At 41.1% G+C, this 1,897-nt stretch overlaps 1 protein-coding gene across 1 annotated transcript; it reads left to right on the top strand.

Moving 5' to 3' along the window:
• Nucleotides 1-1,281: 1,281 nt before the first annotated feature.
• On the top strand, nt 1,282-1,661 carry LOC128982700 (selenoprotein V-like; the record flags this gene model as incomplete). Its single annotated transcript, XM_054401640.1, has 1 exon — nt 1,282-1,661. A coding segment is annotated over one exon (380 nt), but the record flags the coding sequence as incomplete, so codon positions are not given.
• Between the last annotated feature and the right edge of the window lie 236 nt (nt 1,662-1,897).

A 1,897-nucleotide genomic window follows, 5' to 3' on the forward strand; every position in this document is an offset into this window, starting at 1 on the left:
TGCGTTTAAATTATTAATCCTTTGGTTGATTTGGTCGACCTTTTCACTCAGCGAGGCAATCATTCCAATCATGTGGTTCATTTTATCCATCACTGAAACACAAAAATAGTCTTAGAACTTTGAACCAAGTATTGAACACAGATAAATAAAATTTGTTCTATTAACCACCGTTTGAGTAAATGCATTAGACTCGCAGTACCGTGATCCGGTAGATATAGGCCTAGAACCGTGATACTACCGGATAAGTTAAAATGCCGGATTACTGGAATGTTAACAATAAAAACACTTTAAATTCACTTTTAAAAAACACGTTTCCGAAAATTGGGAAATAGGAAACCTCTATTGCCGTGATCGGACTACATAGTAAAAATTATAAAAAATCTAATTAAATTAAAATTTTAATTTTAGGGCAAGCATACGCACAAAATATTTGTTTATAAAATAGTTTATACAAAAAGTTTAATAATTCAAAATAAAATAAAAATACTAAATGTACTCAAACTTTTCCCCACTTTAACCTAAGTTAACATACATTTGCATATACACACCTTAATCATCCTAAGTACATCTGAATATGTCTCCTTTTTTGTCCGGAAGCAGGCAGAATACCAAAGGAACGTATACGTCGTTTACATAGCCGTGGAGGGTAAACAACTGCGTGATATATTTAGGAGCGTACTCGAACGTGCCATCCATAAATATTACTCACTGTCAGTTAAACCTTGAAGATTAGTGTCACAAGAGAAAATAGAAACACGCGCCTCCTTGTCATTGACTAGTAAAAACAGTTCGTCCTTGAGGTCCTTATGTAGATCTTGTCCAATGCCTGTTGTACTTCTTCTAGAGACTTTGGTAATTTAGGCATATGGCGTAGTCTTTCCTTTTGAACGCTAGTTAGTAGTGCTAGTTCGGATCAGTTTGACATCGTTCCTAGTCAACAAGCGATCTGCTTCTTTTTGTGATTTAATTTCTCTGTGTATTAGTTTTGATGGCCTGGCCTCACACTGAAATCAATTGATTAGTTGATATATTACAGAAAAAGTAATGAATATTATGCATTATCTATGGTAAAAATTATTTAAAAAATTATAGTTAATTTAGTATCGTTATTTTGAAGTTTAAAGGAAAACATAGCTCATGGTGAAGATAAATTATTAGAGTTGTTCATTTTGTAAACAATATCAAGGACATAGTTATAATCGGTAAACTCTTTATACATTAAAACATAGTTTCAGTTATTCCATCAAATTAAATACTTTGACTTACGATATCGAGTTCCAGCTCTAGGTCGTCGATATCTAGTGCTGGTGCCTGTACGAGTGCTGGTGCCTGTACGAGTGATGGTGCCGGTGCCTGTGCCCGTGCCTGTGCGGGTGCTGGTGCCGGTGCCTGTTCGGGTGCTGGTCCCGGTTCCTGTGCCGGTGCCTGTGCCTGTGCGGATGCTGGTCCCGGTTCCTGTGCCGGTGCCGGTGCCTGTTCGGGTGCTGGTCCCGGTGCCTGTGCCGGTGCGGGTGCTGGTGCCTGTGCCTGTTCGGGTGCTGGTCCCGGTTCCTGTGCCGGTGCCTGTGCCTGTTCGGGTGCTGGTCCCGGTTCCTGTGCCGGTGCCGGTGCCTGTTCGGGTGCTGGTCCCGGTGCCTGTGCCTGTGCGGGTGCTGGTTTGACCAGTGGCTCATCTTCCACCTGGTTTAGGCATGACCGCGACCTCGTCCTAACCCTCTTCCTCCTCTTCCTCTTCGGTCTCTCCCTCTGTGGCCTCTTTCTTCTTGAGGAATTTCTCTAGGCTGCCCACCATTTTCTGACAGAATAAATAAAATGTACACCACAAGTATTTTCACGTCATAGTTAATTACCGTACCTGAGCAAATGTTTTTTGTGACCAATAATTTTTATGTCATTG

This window comes from Macrosteles quadrilineatus, unplaced genomic scaffold, assembly GCF_028750875.1.
Source record: "Macrosteles quadrilineatus isolate MER2022 unplaced genomic scaffold, UCM_ALF_1.0 Scaffold_1007__1_contigs__length_22696, whole genome shotgun sequence".
NCBI lineage: Eukaryota > Metazoa > Arthropoda > Insecta > Hemiptera > Cicadellidae > Macrosteles > Macrosteles quadrilineatus.